The sequence below is a fragment of the Mustela nigripes genome, chromosome 4 (assembly GCF_022355385.1).
Source record: "Mustela nigripes isolate SB6536 chromosome 4, MUSNIG.SB6536, whole genome shotgun sequence".
NCBI classification, from domain to species: domain Eukaryota; kingdom Metazoa; phylum Chordata; class Mammalia; order Carnivora; family Mustelidae; genus Mustela; species Mustela nigripes.
The window spans coordinates 79,813,222-79,832,371 of NC_081560.1; the positions used below are offsets into that span (position 1 = coordinate 79,813,222).

Below are 19,150 nucleotides of genomic sequence, written 5' to 3' on the forward strand. Positions count from 1 at the left end.
TTGCTGCCCATGGGAGCTGAAGTATTATCTAGGACCTAAGCTATAAGGCTATGCAGAAAATTTGGGGAAAAGGCCGTGAGGATTGGATAAAGGCCTCATCTGTGTGGGTAACGTTGGCTAATAGCAAACAACAGTAATTCCAACCCCATGATCTGGTAGATGTCAGCTATAGATGTTGTTTGTCTTAACTAGAATAAGTTTGGGATACAAACTTCTAACTGCTGCTCAGACAGAATGGAAAAATCAAGGAAAAATTCACATGCCCCAGGTTGTAAGGAATGAGGAACTATTTTGATCTGGTTTGTAATGATTTATCCAGGCTATTGACATAAACCCAGAATTTTTATGTAATTCCTTTATAACTAAATATCCTGCTTTACTAAGAGTGTCAAATTATACTTTAAGTACAAGGTAACAAATGTTCATAGAATCTCAGCTGTAGCAACAAACATTTCTCATCCTTTCCTCAGTCAAAACAATCATTACAATTTTATACAGACAAAAAAAAAAGAAAGACCATTTGGCTTTGTGGACATGATTAGAAGTAAAAGTATTAGAAAGTGAGATACCAAATTATATTTTATGGGGAAGAAGATATTGATGTTACCATATAGTTCATGCAACAGTCTCCTGGATTCAGGAAAGAGAAAGGTTCTAAAATGATGGTAGAGTTAGAACACCTAAAAGCTTTTCTTTAAAAACTACTTTAGGACAAATGAAACTAAAGGCGTCCAACATATTTTTAAATTGTCATTTTGTATTCAACTTAAAAAAAGGTTTTAGACAGGAAGGTGATGGGATGATTGCGTAATGTTTAAAACAAAATTTCATTTTAAAATGTCTGCATGCTCTTCCAGCTGGCTGTGAAGGCATCAGTTAAGGTGAATAATCAAGATAACTCTTTTTTTTTCTTCCAATTCAGTGCTGAGTACAAGAGGAGGACTAAATATGTTCAAAAAAGTCTTAATCCTGAATGGAATCAAACAGTAATTTATAAAAGTATCTCCATGGAACAGGTATGCAATGATTATTTTCTATATAACATATTTAGGCTAATATAAGAAAACCGATGACAAAATTATTGCAGAATTGTAATCTATCAATTTTGCCATGCAAACAAAAAGAAATGTGTAAAATACAGATAATAAACATAGCCAAGTGAAAAGAAATAGGTACGGGGCAAAGTTACCATGAGTGTAAATGTGTGCCTTATAAGAAAGAGCCCAAAAATAAAGAAATAAAGAAACATCTTCCATCAATTATTGTAAAATTTAAATATTCAGACTGGGACACATTTATCAAATTTTAGGGGAAAATATTTTCCAACTAGCTATATATTTTTTTGGTAAAATTTGGTCAATCACTTTCACTTCTTTCCAGTTTTACTGAGATAATTGACATAATACATTGTATAAGTTTATGGTATCCATAATGATCTGATGTGTATATATTACAAAAATAATAGATGGCTATATTTTGACTTTTACAAATAATACAAAGAAAATATTCAGTGTATATGAATGTGTTGTTGCACCAGACAGCAGTTTAAGAATTCATCTTTTCTCTAAATCAAGGCCTCTTATGAATCAGGCATTGTGGGGCTAAACTTTACAGACAAAGACATACAGAAGACAAGCTGAAAGGATTTTCAAGGAGATTTAGGATTTGTCCTCTGGAAGATTTCTAATTTGATTATGAAGTTGAGGCTAGGTACAAATTGTAATCTGGATTCTTGAATTTAAAATAAGTTAAATTTACCCACAGAAATAAGACAATGCTACTTTATTTTTTGGCATTTTACTAAAATAAAAAAACTCCAATCTAAATATGTATTCTAAATAACCTAGGCAGTTTTGCATCCTATAAATTCCATGTATTTAAAGAGCATTTATAGATTCTGCTCTTTTTCTTTTAAAAAACCAATAGGGAGGTTTAGAAAAGAGGGAATTAGGAAAAGTTTGAGGTCTCTTATGAACAAATACTAGGTTGGACTCTAAAATCACTGACATTTTACATAATATTTAATATAAACCTACATTACAGATAAAGTTTGAAGTCTTTTTACACAAATGGAAACAGTTTAAGGAAGTGAAAAATAGATGAATCTATAAAAGAGTGTGATGAAAATTTGTGGGGTTAATAACATTTTGATTTAAACTGTAGCTCAAGAAGAAAACCTTGGAGGTGACAGTCTGGGATTATGATAGATTTTCTTCCAATGACTTTCTTGGTGAGGTGAGCATCTGATTTCCTTTTCTTTATTTGCGTTCACTATAAGCCACCAATTAAAGTTTACTGATACAAGCATATTTCTTAAGTTTATTAGATTATCATTTTGGTGAAAGCCCTTTTGTAGGTAGGATATATTTCCTGATTTATTCTTTGACTGGATGAATAGTAATTTGAGTAATGGTTTTCATTCTGCCATTTGATGTACTTTTATTAATTTATTAATTTTATTAAATTTTATTACTTTTACTATTTATTAAGTTTTATTAATTTTACTGATTATTAATTAATATTTATTAATTGAATTTACTGTTGATTTTATTGATTATTAATTTATAATTAATTTTCAGATGAATTATTAATTGCTTTGGTAGGAGATATGCAATCATGCTGTGAATCCAAATTTGAAGTAGATTACTATAAAATGAGCTAGATTTTTAAAATAGATTTTCAGGTACTTAATTGTTCTTCCTCACTGCAGCTGTCAATGGTTTGATGTGACTTTCTGCATTCTTATTTCCTTTAAGCATCCCAAGAAAAATCTCTCAAAATATTTTACGAGACAGAACTAGAAGTAGGAGAAAACAAAGCAAAACAATTTTATGTAAGTTCACATGGAATCTAACCTAATCATGAAATCTGGTGCAGTGGTCAGATCCTGTGCCTTTTTTTTAATCTATCATATTTCAAAAAATATACTATATTTAATAATCTTTACTTAAAGCAGAAGTTATGAATTAATGTTAAAAAATAAATCATCTTCAAAAATAAAATAACACCTAAACAATATGATATCCCTTCCCAGAAACAATGGAAAACAGTTGTTTAGTCTATGTGCCATGAGACCTTATTTGGTTCCAAGACTCCATACTTTTCTTTCCTATCAAAACTTGGCCATTTGACCTTTACTTGTAGGCTCCCTTGCATGCTCGCTTTGGCAGCACATATACTAAAATTGTAGGCTCCCTTGCTGGTATGGCCCCTGGTACTAGTCTTTGGACAGTTCTAGGATGCAATATGCTATCTGACTTAATGTTCCATTTCAGAAAACTGATTTATGTAGTCCTTATAATTTATTGTTGACATGAACCTAGAGCATATATCCATTGTGTTCATTCTCGTTTTTTTATATCTCATCAAATCTAAAATGCCAGCAATTGTGAAATGGGTTATTACTCATGAACTACTAAGAATTTTAAAAATGCTGCCAAACCATGACACAATACTTTCTCACCATAAATTGTTAGTCATATCTCTATTTCAAATATGAGTTAAAGTATGTTTTAAAATACAAGGAATAAGTCAGTAATTGCAAATAATCCATTTTTTTCTTTTGTCCCTCTCGTAACTAAAAGCAAATTTTTAAAAATGATATCCTAGTTTAAAAAAAAAAGATATCCGAGTTTATTACTAAATGTGTTCATTTAACAAAAGAGGACTTTCATTCACAAAGATTGAGTTGAGACTCCACCTTTTTACATAATCTCCAAATAATGTAACTAACAAAGATTTTATACAGTTCAGTTTAATCAAAAGTTCATTTAAAAAAAAAATATATTTATTTTAGAGAGAGAGAGAGTTCACAGTGGGGAGGGCAGCAGGAGAGCAGAGCAGAGCAGAGCCCTGTGCAGGGCCCGATCTCACAACCCTGATCATGACCTGAGCCGAAATCAAGAGTCTGATACCCAACCGACTGCACCACCCAGGTGCCTTTAATCAAATATTTTTTAAGCATCTAATATGCACAAGACTTTGCTCCCAATGTCATGGGTAAAGAAAAATGAGGAAGACAGCCTTGTCATCTTCAAAGTCATACTATGTCTTTTGGCTTATATCCTTGAGTAAATTTCAGATCACAGAAACAAGTAATGAATGAATCATATCAATTTCATTGACCTATTGCCTTTTTTCAGGTATTGATTGATTTATCTAGCACATCTCATCTCGATAACACTCCCAGATGGTATTCTCTCAAAGAACAGACTGAAAGCATTGATCATGGCAAGTCTCATTCCAGTCAGAGCAGCCAGCAGTCTCCAAAGCCGTCTGTCATCAAAAGCAGAAGCCATGGTATCTTCCCTGACCCATCCAAGGGTAGGAGTTATTTCAAGTAGAAAAAGCTTTTTTCTATTTGTTCACTCAGTAACTTTTTGAATATGAATGCTTGTATACTTAATATATTTTACAGTGTTGGATTCTTTTGGAAAGTATGTAATATAATATCCTACAAATAGTAATGGATATGGAATCAGGAAAAATGGGCTTTAGTCTCAGATCAGCACATAATTAGGTGTATGACTCTCTGATCTTTACCTCTCTGACTCTGGTTTTCAACCGGTACAACAGAGGGGGTTGGGCTATACGAGCTGTTGGATTATTTCCAGCTGTCAAAATGAATGATAATATGATTTTATAAAATATGTTGGGGGTATTTCATAAAGAAAAATAAAAATCCTCAACATTTCATTGACTAGACATACTCATCATTACCATTTATGCATATATTTTCTCGTTGTTTAAACCCCTATTTTTTTCAAAGGTATATTCTTACTCATATATGTGTAATATAACAACATATATAATTTTGCATCCTGGTTTTTACTTACCATATCAAGATCATTTTCCCCATGTCACTGAAACAATGGGTATGTCAAAATTTGATTATACTTTTCCTAAATGGTGGCCTCGAGCTAATTCTATGATTTTTTTGAACTACTATCATTATTTTTGAAATGGTAATGTTATCCCTTGGGTTTGGCAGTTTGCACAGCATTCCCATGTGAATGAGCTTTTCCTTCGAGAGGTTCGTTGCCAATGATCCTACAACACAAGCTTAACCTTCATCATCAACCAAGTGACTGCCTAGATGAGATAACCATGTAGTATCTTACCTAGACATACTGAACTATTTTTAAGTGTCAACTATAAATTTTTATACCGGACCTGAGCATTGCTCCCTTCTCTCCTCTTCTCAGAAAGTACATCAAATTGAAAAATGGTTCTTTGTACATTAGAAAGGAATGGGTCACAAGTGCAAGTGTTCTCGGAGATGGAAAACCACGAGGCCAAGTCCAGTAGGCCACTGAGTTGATATGACAAACCACGGACTGACCATGAGGGCTACAGATGACTTATGAATGAGCTTTATAGGTCATTTATGGATTCCACTTAGCCAGATCAACTCTACCTTGATTAACTTTCTGGAAGATCATTAGCATAAAGATCTCTCTCTCTGACGGCCATAGTAAATGTGGGATCTCTATAGACGTTCTCTGAAATCCTCTGAGACATGATTCTCCAGTCTCCACTGTTTATGTGTCCTGGTGACTCAGGCCCCTTCATCCGGGAATTCCCTGCATTTTCACTGAAAACTCCTCCGTGGGCATGTGAGCTTCTTGTCTCTTGCCTGGTCCCTCCTAGAATTAGCGGTGGCTTGGAGAAACTGAAAGCTAACATATGCATTTCCATGAGGCTGGTGAGATGTCTGTCCTCTTCTCAGACTTATCTCTTCTCACCATGATTATCCTTTTGACTTTCCTCCCAAAAACTGTTTCCCGAATGTTTAATCACATTACGGAGTGGCGAGCAGTTGCATAAATGAGCCCGAAAGGAAACCGAATTAACATAAATCTTAGACAGTTTCAAATTGTGTGAGACCAAGCTTGACAGGAGGAACGCTGGAGCACTGTTAACTCACGTCTCACCCTCTTGTAACCAGACATGCAGGTTCCCACCATTGAGAAATCCCACAGTAGTCCCGGTAGCTCGAAATCTTCCTCCGAAGGCCACCTGCGCTCTCACGGACCGTCGCGCAGTCAGAGCAAAACCAGCGTCACTCAGAGCCACCTGGAAGATGCTGGGGCTGCCATAGCCGCTGCCGAAGCCGCGGTGCAGCAGCTCCGCCTGCAACCAAGTAAAAGACGCAAATAAATTCCTCAGCATGGCAGCTTCCTGTTCATCTGTTGCCTCTCTCTCTCCTGCTGTCCCCTGTTCGCTTTCCGTGTTTTGGCAGACCCTGCTCCCTCTGTCCTCTGTCCCTCTGTCCATGTGAGAACAGTACCAAGACATCAATCCGCTCTTTCTTATTTAGATTTCTTTTTTTCTTTTTTTTTTCATTTCTTTATGTACGTGGACTGCAGTAAAACTGGCTGTTTCCCCTCTGTCTCCACCATCCATCCAACCTGGCTCACAGTATTTGGTAGCTGTGTCTGTGATGTTTGCAGGCAAAGCAGTGTTGTGTGTCCTTTTCGTGTGCACTGAAATATCCTTGAGAATCCAGGAATTATAAGCACAAGTGGCTGCCAGTTTTCCAGGCATTACACCAAAAGAAAAAAAGAAAAAAGAAAAAAGAAAAAAGCACACACACAAGCATTTAGAGCTGATTAGAGATGAGATTCTCGCATCCGAAAACACTCAGAAATTGTTGGGCAGAAGAGTAATGCGACCAACAGTCGAGTTCTTGAGCCGAGCGGGAGGGGGAAAGCCATTTCCAGCTTAAAAACCTCAATGAATTATGCATGTGAAATGTTGTAGCTTTCCATGTGGGAAACTTTCTAGTCTTTTGGGAAACACATTTGTGAAGAAAATCAAGTCTTATATTTTCCAAAAAGTACATAATATTAATAGATGGATAGACATATGTGATGAGGCAGTGTCACCTCATTCAGGGACACATTCGGGTCCATTCTCTTGGATCACACTTTGTATACCATATCAGAGAATTTCTAGGTTATTTCCTTTTCTAACCATTGAAAATCCTTACACAGTCAAGATGCTGATCAAAGAGTAACCGCTCACCCAACTTAACTGCTGTTTTTTCGTTGAGTTTGCAAAAACTTAGTCAGTCGATATGCAAAAACCGAACAAGTGCAGAGATCTGACAAACGGAGCTGCCGTTTCACTTCCAAGCAGCGTCAGCCAGATCACGGAGAGAGATTGATGTTAGCCCCATCTCCCCAAGTCTTCATTTCCTGAGAAACAGCCAGTTTTAACCCCTCTAGTGCTGTGCATGTGGTGTCATTTTGGCCTTTGCGAACACAACTTCCTGGGATCGAGCAAAAGATCACTTGTGTTTGCATGAGTAACATTGAAGCTGGTTCCATCTGAGGATACATACTCTGGGTTTCCATTTCACCCACACTGCCACAGCAGCACATAAAAGCGGTCAGACTAATCATGCCAGGAAGCAGCACAGACACAGCATAGCAGGCGTCCTCCCCATTCAAAGAACTCAGTCTGATAATCTGCCTCCACCAGCCAATGGCAACCAAGACCAAAGCCAGCTAGCCCTCAGGAAGGTGGTGTCTGATGGACCAATCAAGCCAGAAGGAGGTGAGCAGAAAGGCGCTATGCAAAGCACACAGCCAAGAACATCCCCCACATTTAAAGCCCTCATCTTTTAATTTTTTAGAGATTGTCTGATAAAATATGTTTATCTCCTTTTTAATGTGCTTTTGTGGGCATGGCATTTCAGGACTTTCATCATCACCGTGTAAGTCCCCAGAACAGTCCCATAATATATTGACTACAGTGATTTGTATTTTTCTATGCACCGGGCATCTTTTGACTTCTGTTGGGAAATAGATTAACAATATTCATATTGCAGAATGGAATGCATGCTACTAACCTAATCTGTTCAAGCATGACTATAAATATGTTGCATTGTGATAAAAGTTTAAACTGCTCAAAATTTGAATTAGCATACCAGTTGGAATGTAGATCAGTTTTTGTCGCATATTATTTCAAGTGTAACTTTTTGAAACTTCAGTGGATTTTGGAAATTCTTAGAGGAAAGTAAGGGGAAAATTGTTAATGCACTAATTCACCTTTACATGGTGAAGAGTTCTCTCTTGATCCTACAAACAGACATTTTCCACTCATGTTTCCATAGTTGTTAAGTGTATCAGATGTGTTGGGCATGTGAATATCCAAGTGCCTGTGTAATAAATAAAGTATCTTTATTTCATTCATAAACTATGGGTTCTGAGCCATTGTTATATAATGTAGCTTAAAATGAGTGTGTCAGTTTTTGCTTTCTCATTTGATTCCTTGCAATAGAGTATTGCTAGTTACTGTTCTGTTGCTAGTGAGACCTCCAATGATAGAACATTTGGGGAGTGGAACAAAGTTTTATGTTGAAACATCATTAGCTAGATGGAAAAATCATTACCAAATGAAAGCACCAAGCGTCCATAAACACGTGAGTAAGTAATGGGGTTGGGCTCTTCTAGGCAATACTCCCGCTGTTTCTGGCCCTCACATCTGATCTACTCCACAGTCTTCTCAGGATCCTGGATAGAGGAGGACAAATTCCCTGAGCCCTGGCTTTGGAGATCTAGCTAAACTAGATTCCGTAGCTGTGTTCAGAAAGGAGAGCAAGTTTGTATCCATCCCTAACTAGACCCCAACACTCCTGGGATTTTCCCCAAGAAAGAGTATCACCGCCAGTAACAGGAATCAAATGAAGGTGATTATAAAATTATCTTCAAATTTAATTCAAAAACATTTATAAAATAAAGTGATTAAAAAAATAGGATAGCAATGTCCCTCCAAAGTCCCCCCCAGCCCTAAAATACCTGATTTTGTGATTCTCTACTTGTCTGCAAATTAAAGTCAAGCCTTATACTTTTCTATTGTCTTTTTTTTTTATTCTCCAAAAACTACCATTTTTAATATGTTCTTGTCCCAACGAATCAGATATTTAGGAGAAGTGAAAGATGTATGTGGCCTAAAGCACAGTGATGTTTTCTGAATTAGCTGGGTAATTATCCCCTATGCACAGATTGCCTTTTCTAATTAGCTTACTGGTACTTTCCAAAAGTACTTAAAATCTCACCTCTTACCTTTTTTTCCATCAAGTTCAGTTGGTTTCTTACAGCCACTCATTTTCTTACTTTAAGTATTCCGTAATGATGTCACAGTAGTGAAATGCTTCCCTATCTCACTCTATTTTAAATTATCATGATTTCAGAATTACTATATAATCTTTTGTCTAATGTTTTTACTAGATGCAGTTCTTAAAATTTGTAGCACAATATGTTTAATTCCTTTTCCTTGCATAACGATATAATGAATAATCTCATCCATTTAAGGTGCTGTGACTGAATCCTGAAGCCATTCTTTATCAAAATAATCAAGATAACATAGCCTGCTTTCTTGTTTAATTTGGTAGTGATGATAAAATGCCATTTTCTAAAACATATTTATTTCCCTGCTGCCGTAAATATACCAAGAATGTAATTCAACCATGCATTTTACCAATGAAGGGTAAACATGCTATAGGATTGAATTTATATAAAATGATGTAGAATTCAGTTGTAGTAGAAAAATGGGTATGAGATTGAAACATACGAAGCGTCAACAAGATCCCGTTCACTAACTGCATAAGTAAGTGTTCTTATTAATTTTAAGTGTTTAGATCAAAGCCTTCCATTTCAAGCCTCACGATGGAGTTCACACAGTCCCGTTTGCACTCCGATGATATTGCCCTCCATTTGAACGGTCCTTCACGTTGTACTGAGTGTTCTGTCACCCATCTTCTCATTTTACCACACATGGTAGAGGAGGTATTCATGGCAGATATTCTTATAGTTGTTTTCTGAGTGATCAGAGAGTGGGCTGGGATGACGGAGAGAATAAACAGAAATTTCTAGAATCAGCAACACGACCCTTGTTCCTAGGCCTACACCTTTGTTTCTTAAATAACATTGGCTCCTCTGAAATCAAACTCTTCTGATTCCAGTAAAAACAGTTGTCATTTACATACTTGTTATTTATCACTTAAGTTCTTACAAATGATTAGAGGTTGCTAGAAATGATGGCAGAATACAATTTAGACTTGCTCTCCCTGCATGATCCTTTTTTCTGAAGGCTGAAAATTAAGCTGCCACGAAGCGAGGAAATAAAGCCCTCTCATGCATGAGCCCAGTGTGGCAGTAAGCAGAGTCCGTAGAGACTGTGTGTACATCTGTAGTCATTTCTATCAAGGGTGACAAAATTGTCCCTAAAGAGCCTTTCGAATTTTTGTGTGTGTGTGAACTTCTCAGCAGATTTCTGCCTGAAGTGGCATAAAATATGGGTTAAGCAAGAATTATGGAGTGAGCCAGAAAGAACTTTCTCTCCTCTCTGGGGCTTAGTTATACTCAAGGAACCCCGAAGAGAAAGATTAGACAGATTGTGCCAGATAATCCTAATGCCTAAACAACTCTTTTGTATTTAGAAATCCCTAGAAATGGGTTTTTTTTTCCAAGCCAGTTGTTTTGGCTGAACAGAGGCTCTGCCATTTCAGAAAGTGACAGCAACCAGAAAGGAGAGTTTAAAAAATAGTTTTGTTTTGTTTTGTTTTGTTTTTACCATATTCAAACTGAAACAAATTGAAGCATATTTTAAACCTTAAAAATTAACTTAGTTGACAACCACTATTTTACATTTTAAGTGCTTTTGAAATTCCTGACTTATTCTTGTTTGATACTAAGACTTTATGTGAATTTCAAAATAAGGAACAGTAATAGAGGCTGAGGAGAAATGTCCCTCCACTCTGGGAAATGAGATAAGAGCCATTGGAACGGGTTGGAGAGGATAGGCGAGCAGGTGACCATTGAGTAAGTTGTGTGAGGAAATTATGATTAAGCATTCCTTGGAGGGGTCGAGTTGTAGGAGAAAAGTCTGAAGCTATTTCCACAGACCACTGCTGGAAACTCTGCTTTCAATAAGGCTCATTTTCAGCCCCTGTCACAGAAGCGTTTCATATCTGCAGTTGTCGTAGTGAACTCTTACTAAGCCATCACGCTGTGGGAGCTGCTCTCTTGGGCGAGTGGTAGGGGGTGGCCGGGCTGGGACGTGGGTTGCGCTTCGGGAGTAGAGGGTACTGTCGATGACGAAGGACGATAGCTAATCTGTGTCCCATTCTCTTCTGACCAGAAGTAGATGGTCACTTTTGGTCAGAAAGAATTTAGCATTCTCTGTTTCTGGGAAGGACAGGGTTCAAAAGGAGAAATCAGAAGACAAGTCAAAGTGAGTTCATTTGGAGGTGAAGTCTTCCGTCACGTATGTAAGAGGTTAATAAAAACAGATTTGTGTTCCTCATTTCAGCGTGTTCATGTAAAAAACAAAAACTTAAATAAAAGTTTGGGTAGTTGAAAATGAAAACAAAATTTAACCTGTAATGATCTGAAAAGAGCAAACATCCAGCAAAATCTGAGAGACTCCAATGGGATAGTTTCAGCTTTCAGAGTTCTCTGCTTGTTTTTCCTGGGGGTGAGGGTTTTCTTTGTTGTCTGTGAAGATCAAGATGCTCTTCTGAAGTTTTTTTTAAGAGTTTCCATACTCTCTTAGAATTATGATGCATTTTCAAATCTTTCTTCAGTCATTAATTGCCAGGAATATCTCCGCCATCCATGAAAAGTCACAGAGAGTAAATGTATAGCTCTGACCATGTGACACTGTGTCTCGTTTATGGACGTTTATCCGCAAAGGTGAATCCACCGACCTTTGGCAACTTTGTTCTTTTCCAGTAATAGCTGTGGGTCTGCACCAAGCCATTCACATGTCTGCTTCACACTGGGGATTTATATGTTCATTTCATGTGACATGACCAACAAGACTAATGGGCGTACCTCAGTAGGGCCGTACCTTGGTCAAACGATCTAGCTATGGGCCTGTATAATTGGATGTGACTGTGAAGACATGAGCTAATTTTAACATGCCAAAGTCCCTTCAATGCTGTTTATGACATAGCTTTCACCACGTTCAACTTAATTTTTAAAATGCAAATTATTTGGGCTTGAAGAAATTATTTTCAAAAAAAGTTACTTTATCAAATAACCACTAGGGAGTGAGATAGGCAAGTAAATGCTGGTAGAGGAAATAAATGAGAAGCTTGGAGCATGAGAAGGCTGATGGGGACACAGTGTGGGACCCTGGACAGAGCGCACAATATGAGCACGGGGCTGGGAATGCGTTCACCTGGGTAGGAAGGATCACGGAACTGGGGGGAACACTACTGAAGGAAAGGCAGAGGAATGGCAAGGCACCATTGGGCTACTTAACAGATTTGCCTAAGTCCAGATATCTAACTGTCCGTGAATTACTTGATTTTTTTTTCCCACTTCCCATCTGCATGTACTACATTATGTAAGACCATGATACTTCACCCATTCTGCCTTATGCGAGATAGTCGGGGCGGGGGAGGGGGGTCAGGGAGAAAGGGGGCTTAGTGGGTTAGGATGAAAGGAATCTTCATGTGTACTGAGCCAGACTCTGAAAATGTTCTTTTTTCTTTTTACTTTATTACTGTGTTGAATGTATAAATATATAATTAATTGTTGAGGAGCCAAAAAAAAAAAAAAAAAAAAAACCTTGATATTATATCAGAAATGCAGAATTTTGATTGGGGTCTTGGGTTTTTTTTTAAGATATATGAATAGGAATAATATGGACAATCATAGCTTTATAACTCAATATATTTTAAGATGCTGTAAGATAACTAAAGATTTCCATGAGATACTAAAGACTAAAAATCAATTAATAGTTTAAACAGTATCTAATCAAAATATTGATATTATAAATCAAACAAAAACATAAATTTTTAAGAAGAAAAGCTTGAGGGGCCCCTGAGTGGCTCAGTGGGTTAAGCCTCTGCCTTCAGCTCAGGTCATGATCTCAGGGTCCTGGGATAGAGCCCCACATCAGACTCTCTGCTCTCCCCTCTCTCTCTGCCTGCCTCTCTGCCTACTTGTGATCTCTCTCTTTCTGTCAAATAACTAAATAAATAAAATCTTTTAAAAAAAAATCTTCATAAAAGTCAGGAAATGGGATCCTTTTTTTAAACTTATAAGCAAAACAGTGGATTAAAATTTCTGCTATATTTGTTCTCAAAAGAGTACAAGAACAAAATCCACTTTTCTTCCTAAGCATATTTCAGATTGAAAACTACATTATTTGAAGTTCTGTAGGTCACATTATAATTTTAATTGACTATATAAAATGAATTTGAAATCTATATAAAAAGACATAAAAAATAGACTTTTTTACACTACATAATTGAAACTTCTTTCCATATGGATTTATTACATGCTTTATTTTGTTAAAGAGCATTCTCATTGCTGATGACATTTCATAATGTAAATAACTATTGAATCACTATTTTGGCTTCATCCAACAATTGAGGTACCAACAAATTAACAACTTCATGTAGGGAAAACCCCTTTTTGGAAGAACGTTTTTGGAAGAACCCGTTTTTGGAAGAACGTGTGTTATTTTATGCCTGCCAAATCTCATTATTTGTCATGGGTTTCTACAAACAATAAAGTAATTTTCTAAAGCAAGAGTAGAATAGACAAGCATAATTTTTTGGTACATATCATTTTTATATCAGACCTTTTGTTTTGTAGAGTTGTGAAGTTCTGGATGGAACAAGTTCCAAAACTAGAGAGGTTAATAAGAATAATATTAATAATAATAAATCTTTTTGAGAAATTCTAACAGATGAATATTTTTCATGACAAACATAAAATAAAAAGTGAAAGGCACAATAGAATAATCATCATTTATAGTGGTTTAAGATGGCTGTTCAAAATAGCTGAGATTAATTGAGCTCTTCTACTTTCATAGTTAATTCTTCATTTCTATTAAAGTAGATCTAGAGCAGTAATTCTCAAAGTGTGTCCCAAGGTCCCTTTCAGAGTTGACAAGGTCAAATACAAGAATATTAAGTGTTATTTGCTTTTTCCTCTCTCATTCTTTCTCATGTACAGTAGGGTTTCCTGCATTTACATGAGATGTCATGACATCATTGCTTTGAAGGCTAATGGAATACGTGCTTATTGGTCGCTTATTCTAAATTTTTCTTCTTTTGAGTAAGATAAATATTGATAGAACTCACAGAAAATAAAATTCTCTGGGGAATTCAATGTTTTTTAAGAATGTAAAAGCAGTCTTGAGATCAAAATATTTAAGAGTCATTGATCTATATAAATGCACAATCATAATCTTTCCAGTAGCCAAAGACAGTGGGTAACTGGAGGTATTTTGCAGGATCTAATTGTCATATTTGTCTCTAAATTTTCTATGCTTTTTTTCTCTTATATTGTATTCCATAATCCCTTATTTCCTTTCTCATCTAATGATAATTTTATAATTACAAAGATTGACAAATGACAATTTTTCATTTAATATTTAAACTATTTTATTAGGCTTGATTTAGGTCAAATGATGACTGTATCCCCATATGTATTACTTACTATTTTTAAAATTTGACTGGAAAATTGCTTAATCAGCTTTCATCAAGCTGCTTCCAACCTAAAGCGGAGAGGGAGTATTATAAGGATAGAATAAATTTTATTTGCATCTTAAAGATAAGGCTTGTTGAAAAAACTAGTTATAAATAGTTTCCTTTTATCTTCTATTGTAGTATCTATATTACCGGTCTCATATATTTCAAATTAATTTTGTTGGTGTAAGAGAAACTGAAGACCATCACTCTGATTCAAAATTGAGAAAAAATTCAATTTTTCGACCTCTTACCTAATTCTTGATTTTTAATTTTCAAGTAACAATTTAATGTGCTTTTAAGTAATTAAAGCTAAAAGGGAATTCTGAAAATTTGTGGACAATACTATCTGAATTTTATATATTAGTTGCTTATCAGTTATTCATATTCATATATTCATTTTTTGAATGAATATTATGTTCCAGAACCTCTTAAAAGAGTTAGTGACCCGCAGTGAACAAAACAAATGAGAATAACCACCCCCGAAAATCTGCCATCTAGTAATATTTATTGAATAACCAATCAGATACCTGGGAAGAATTAGGAAGAATGGGAAAAGTATAAGTTTTGCTCCACTGAGATTGAAAAAGAGAAAACACATAGTCATCGTCTTAAATTTGTATGCAAATATCCTCATGTTGAGAAATATCTGGAAATATAATTAAATATATTTTTATTTGTCCTAGCTCTGGTTCTCACTAATAACTTTCACAGTCCTCTGAGATATAACCACCTACAGGAGGAGAGAAAGTATTTGAAAATGATCTATTCAGAGAAAGTAGAGATTCATGAGATTAACTAGAGAGGTAAGGTACCATAGAATGGAACATACATTGAGCAAATAATTATCCAAACTCTTCTTTATTCTGTGGCCACTAACTACATTTGAATGATATGAACAATAATAGTGTTTGTTATAATGTTACCCATATAAGTCAGTCTGCTTTGGGCAAAATGTTTATATAAATCAAACTATTTGGATTCCATTTAAGGAGAACATCCTTGTTAGCTACATGTCCTTGATCTAAGTTAGCAATTTCAGGATTATGTAAGAACACTTTAAAAAACTGATTATTTTTAAATTACTTTCCACTCAGTCTTGCATGTTTTACAAGCAAACTGTGAGAGATTACTTGTTGTTCAAAGTAGAATTAAATGAATATTGAAAAAGTAAGACTTGCTCTTGAGAACTTAATTCAAATCTTGCATTTTTTAACAAATATGATTCTCCCTATTAATCTTTTAAAGATAAATCTTTATTGTGTTGTAACAATTATGTTAGCGTATTTTAGCACAAAACCGAAACTTGGTACTGAATAAATTCCTTGTTAACTCTATGTCTTTGAACACAGTGAGAATTATACTCTAAATCTATTAAAGATAAAATGATTTTTAAAAATTTTCCTTTATGATATCTTAATTGAGCTTTTCTCCATTAGTTACTAGAAAATTTTGGTTTCCAGTTAAATTGTATTTCATTTTAGATATTTTAAGTATTAAAACATTGCTTTGAGTTTATTTCGTATACTTAAATTAAATATTAAATATTTAAATATTTTATTTACTTCTTTGAAAACTAGTTCTGAACCAAAAACTTTAAAAAAGGGAGATGCACTTTAAAGGCAGCATTCTAGCAAAAATATAAGAACCGTAGCATACTGAGTTATCACATACATTTATGTAAGAAAAAAATCCTGTCCACTTATTATTTAATTTTACTCTCACTTCCAAACACATCTTATCCTAATGTTATCTATTATTATTTCTGTTCCTGGAAGTGATCATTAGTCCCATTATCTACAAACTGGAAAATGTATGATTAGTGAGTATGGGAAATACTTCAAATTACTGATAGCATTAGATAAAAACAGATTGAATTGAGTGTTGAAACCTCTTGGAGATTCAGTCCTAGGGCGTATGTGGATGGAGAAGGAAGAGTCTGAGCATGACTAAGCTTTACTATCTTTCCTGGGTTGTAGCAAATAAGAGGCGTCATACCTCCTCCTCTCTGAGAGAAGCCACTGTGTGAATAGGGAATATCTTATGGGACATATTTTGATTTTTGTAAGGAAAAAAAGACACTGTCACGTTCCATTTCTCAAGGTTTGTTATAACTTTGCAAGATTTTATATATATATGTATATATGTACATATATATATATACATATATATATTCACCAGTAATGTGCCATTTTAAAGAAATGACATAGAAGTCTGAGCTGTTTTCAATACTTTCATTTGTAAAAACTTGTAATTTAGAAGTATGTGGAAACTCCTCCAAGTAGCTGTATTGAAACTACCCGTGCCATTTTGTTTTGGGCTGGTTTCTTTAGAATTTTTCCAAATCAGACAATGAATATTCTGAAGTAATATTTTAAAAATGTTAAATTTCTAAAGTCATTTTTCATTTTAATACCACTAAACTGTCACAGGGAGCATAAAAAAAAAAATGTGATTGGACCTTTGGACCTAATTCAAGGGAAAACCTACCAAATAATGCTGGTAACAATGGACCTTAGAATGTGACCTTTTCAGGTTCACATTCAAAGCCATCAACAAATGAGCTAAAACTGCAAAATCTCATTTGTAAAGATAACAACCAGAGAAACAACAGCAATAAGAATAGATAGAGCAAAAGATAGGCAATGGGGAGAAAGTAGAAAAGGTCACCAAAGTAATGTCCAGCTAAGTTAAAGCTAGCAAAAGAAAAAAAATGTGTGTGTGTGTATGTATACACACACACACACACACACATGCTATAAATACATAATATTGAAAATAGTTCCTTCAGTTCCATTATTAAGCTATTGAAATAAAATAATTATTGACTAATTTAATTTTGATCTATGAAGATAATAATACTATATCAACCAAGTAATTTGGGTGCACTATCAGCATTATAAATTATTCCTGTATCTTTGAGCTGCTCCAAGGATTTAAACCCGTGACAGAACATCACGGGCAGCAAGGCTGTGTCCTGCATCCCAAGCCTGGAATTCTGAGGTAGGCAGAGACCTCACAATCTTACTTTGAAACAACTGGATGCGATAGAAAAGTGATTTAGCACTTTTTAGTTGTTCTTTTCTTTCTCCCCTTAATTAGTGTGTGACTCAGAACAAATCATTAATCTTTCCAGGGCTTGGTTTTTCTATAGATGAAATGATGGTTCTGGAGCAGGCTATCACTAGAGTCCTTATCAGCTTTTTATTTCCATGGTTCCTCAATTAATAGAAAGTCAAGTCTACTGTTTTGTTCCACGGACTGTGTGCCCAGTGCTGCCATCGTGTGGTAGGTACAGTGATAGTTCTGCATTTTTAAGTATGGTTGGGTGGGGCGGGGACCAACAGAGCCAACAAATTGAAAACAGATGTGCAGTCAAAAAGACACTACCAGGTTTAATTAAGGTTAGCCACAGTGGAGTAATAAAAGAAAATGATGTCTAACCATCTTGTATCTAACGAAAATAAAGAGGTCAAAAAATAATTTAAAACAGATTGAATTGCCTCACAGAAGGTAAAATGTGTTTACTTGGAATGCCCCCTCAATAATTGAGGACGGAAATGATTTAACACTCCAGGATTTATTCCTCTAGGGTAAAGGAAACCTCTCTACGGGAGTGGGCTTCTTCCATCATATATTAATGAGATACATTCTTTCTCCTAGTTGGAACTTGCTAGTACAAATAGGAATTTAAAAAGAAAGTAGACACAAAAATGTAGGCTTCCAAAATGCATTTTATTACCAAGTAAACCTCAATTCCTCAAAAAAGAAACATTTCTCATGTGCAGTACACAGGCACATGATATATTCAAGCATAATTGGTCCATGATCTCCGAAACTGATTAAAAGAAAATAAAGATAGAACAGTTTTATATTATTAATCTGGAATCATAAGACTATGGAAAATCGTATTTAGTATTAATGTTTTAAAATACTATTTTAAAATATATTGTTTTTAAATATTATTTATATTTAAATATAAATCAGAGTTCACCAGTTGCCTGTATATCCAGATTTGGAACCCCCACAAATACCGATGTCTGTAAGAACACCATCTTCTTCTACCTTAGAGTGTGACTATACATATTATATCTCACTGTCATTCCAATTTAAGTGTATATATAAAATATCCATGGTCTGTTATGATTTTTTAATTCACAAAACTATGTACTCCCATGTTGAGTGTGTTACCATATTCCTTTCAATTAAACTGGTTTTGGAGGGATTGGGAAAAGAAAACATCTAGTTGAATGATCACATTTTTCTCTACAGTATGACAGATTAAAGTTGCACATTGTTTTTTTTTTTTAATTTTTTTATTTTTTATAAACATATATTTTTATCCCCAGGGGTAAAGGTCTGTGAATCACCAGGTTTACACACTTCACAGCACTCACCAAATCACATACCCTCCCCAATGTCCATAATCCCACCCCCTTCTCCCAAACCCCCTCCCCCCGGCAACCCTCAGTTTGTTTTGTGAGATTAAGAGTCACTTATGGTTTGTCTCCCTCCCAATCCCATCTTGTTTCATTTATTCTTCTTCTACCCACTTAAGCCTCCATGTTGTATCACCACTTCCTCATATCAGGGAGATCATATGATAGTTGTCTTTCTCTGCTTGACTTATTTCGCTAAGCATGATACGCTCTT

The 19,150-nt window shown here is 35.2% G+C and overlaps 1 protein-coding gene across 1 annotated transcript in view; it reads left to right on the forward strand.

Moving 5' to 3' along the window:
- The window catches only part of PCLO (piccolo presynaptic cytomatrix protein), a 408,965-nt gene that overhangs the window by 340,371 nt on the left and 49,444 nt on the right, over positions 1 to 19,150 (forward strand). The window contains exons 18-21 of the mRNA XM_059396945.1: positions 923 to 1,016; positions 2,164 to 2,235; positions 4,143 to 4,323; positions 5,948 to 6,142. Coding sequence (XP_059252928.1) covers positions 923 to 1,016; positions 2,164 to 2,235; positions 4,143 to 4,323; positions 5,948 to 6,142 — 542 coding nt within the window. The remainder of the gene's footprint in view (positions 1 to 922; positions 1,017 to 2,163; positions 2,236 to 4,142; positions 4,324 to 5,947; positions 6,143 to 19,150) is intronic.